Raw genomic sequence first — 1,354 nt, forward strand, 5'->3', positions numbered from 1 at the left:
ACGAAGTCCGGGCGAAGTCTGCTCTCGCAAATGTCACTGACTTTAACTGAAGTTGGGGTCATCGGCAGAGGACCTTACACAGGATCTATCTATAGAGTTGCCTTGACCATACGCAAGACTTAATATGCATATGCTTTTAACTCGTGGGGAATATAAGCTGATTACACATGACTGCGTACATAACCAATATGAGTATTATCTATTAATCATATATACTACACTTATCACTTATGTCAGTAGGTGTAGATGTCAGCAATTTTGTAGAAACTTTGGTAAATATAAAACATCAGAAATATTTGACCACTGCGCTGTATACTGTATTTACCAGAGTGTACTGCAAATTTAACATAACTAACAAACGGTCAACAGCGTGTTAAAACAAATACGTATAGAGCTAAATGGATTTAAAATGATAAAATTTGACAGCATATTTTTAGACATTATTTCTTTTCGTTTGGCATTTGGTGTTAAGCGAATCGCAAACCCAACTGACCTCGCGAGCGTGGCGAATCAAAAGCTTCAAAGTGGCGTTGAACTCCCGATCAGACAACAGCTCCATGACTGCAACGCTCGGAAAGCCAACTGCGTCCCCGATGCTCTAGGAAGATCGGGAAATACACCCTTGTTTGAAATCAGGTTTTCATATGAAATGGATACAGTTTTACGTATGAATTAAGTTTGTATAACAAGATAAAGAGATTTTTGTAATGAGCATCATTTGTATTTGTAGTTCAGATAAACCCGTTTCTAACTTCTATCTCTTATTAGAAAACCGAGAGGTCTTGTAAACAATTAGGAATTAGATTATTAGTCTTGATTTTTTTTTTTTGAATATAGATCAGTGGTATATTTTGTACCTTTAGAACAACGTTGGTATCAGTGCCATCAGTGAAAACAATGAATGAGTTGGATTCTGGCGGCACTATTGCCATCACGGCGCCCAAAACCATGTCCACACCGGGGAGTCCGTCTGTTAAAAAAGACCGTTATGCATGTGATTCTGATACAGATAGATATATGGTTATCTTTAAATAAATGTGTTCTACACAATAACTATCTTCTTCTATGTTGCAGAGAACTCATTTTTATACTGTAATGGTAACTGCAGGCAAAGAAGACAAATCCCGCAGACCTTACCGGGCGCGGGGGCCAGCCAGGCATCACCGGTCGCCGCTTGAGCCGCCGCCGCAAGGAACACGAGGGCGACCCGCGGGAACAGCAGCTCCACGGGCAGCAGGGCTCTTCTTGCCATCGCTGCGCCAAGGGCGTCCGATGTCCGGCTCGAAAGAGAACTTGGTCGACTCGTGCTCTTGCCGGCTTGTCCTCTTGGCTCTTACTCAGGCGCCGGCACGCC

At 42.5% G+C, this 1,354-nt stretch overlaps 1 protein-coding gene across 1 annotated transcript in view; it reads right to left on the reverse strand.

The window, feature by feature from the left end:
* The window catches only part of LOC119589330 (glutamate receptor ionotropic, delta-2-like), a 4,360-nt gene extending 3,108 nt beyond the window's left edge, over positions 1-1,252 (reverse strand). The window contains exons 1-3 of the mRNA XM_037937949.1: positions 1,138-1,252; positions 858-970; positions 494-598 (exon numbers count right to left, since the gene is read on the reverse strand). Of these exons, the coding sequence (XP_037793877.1) occupies positions 494-598; positions 858-970; positions 1,138-1,252 (333 nt within the window). The remainder of the gene's footprint in view (positions 1-493; positions 599-857; positions 971-1,137) is intronic.
* Between the last annotated feature and the right edge of the window lie 102 nt (positions 1,253-1,354).

The sequence above is a fragment of the Penaeus monodon genome, chromosome 25 (genome assembly GCF_015228065.2).
Source record: "Penaeus monodon isolate SGIC_2016 chromosome 25, NSTDA_Pmon_1, whole genome shotgun sequence".
Classification (NCBI taxonomy): Eukaryota; Metazoa; Arthropoda; class Malacostraca; order Decapoda; family Penaeidae; genus Penaeus; species Penaeus monodon.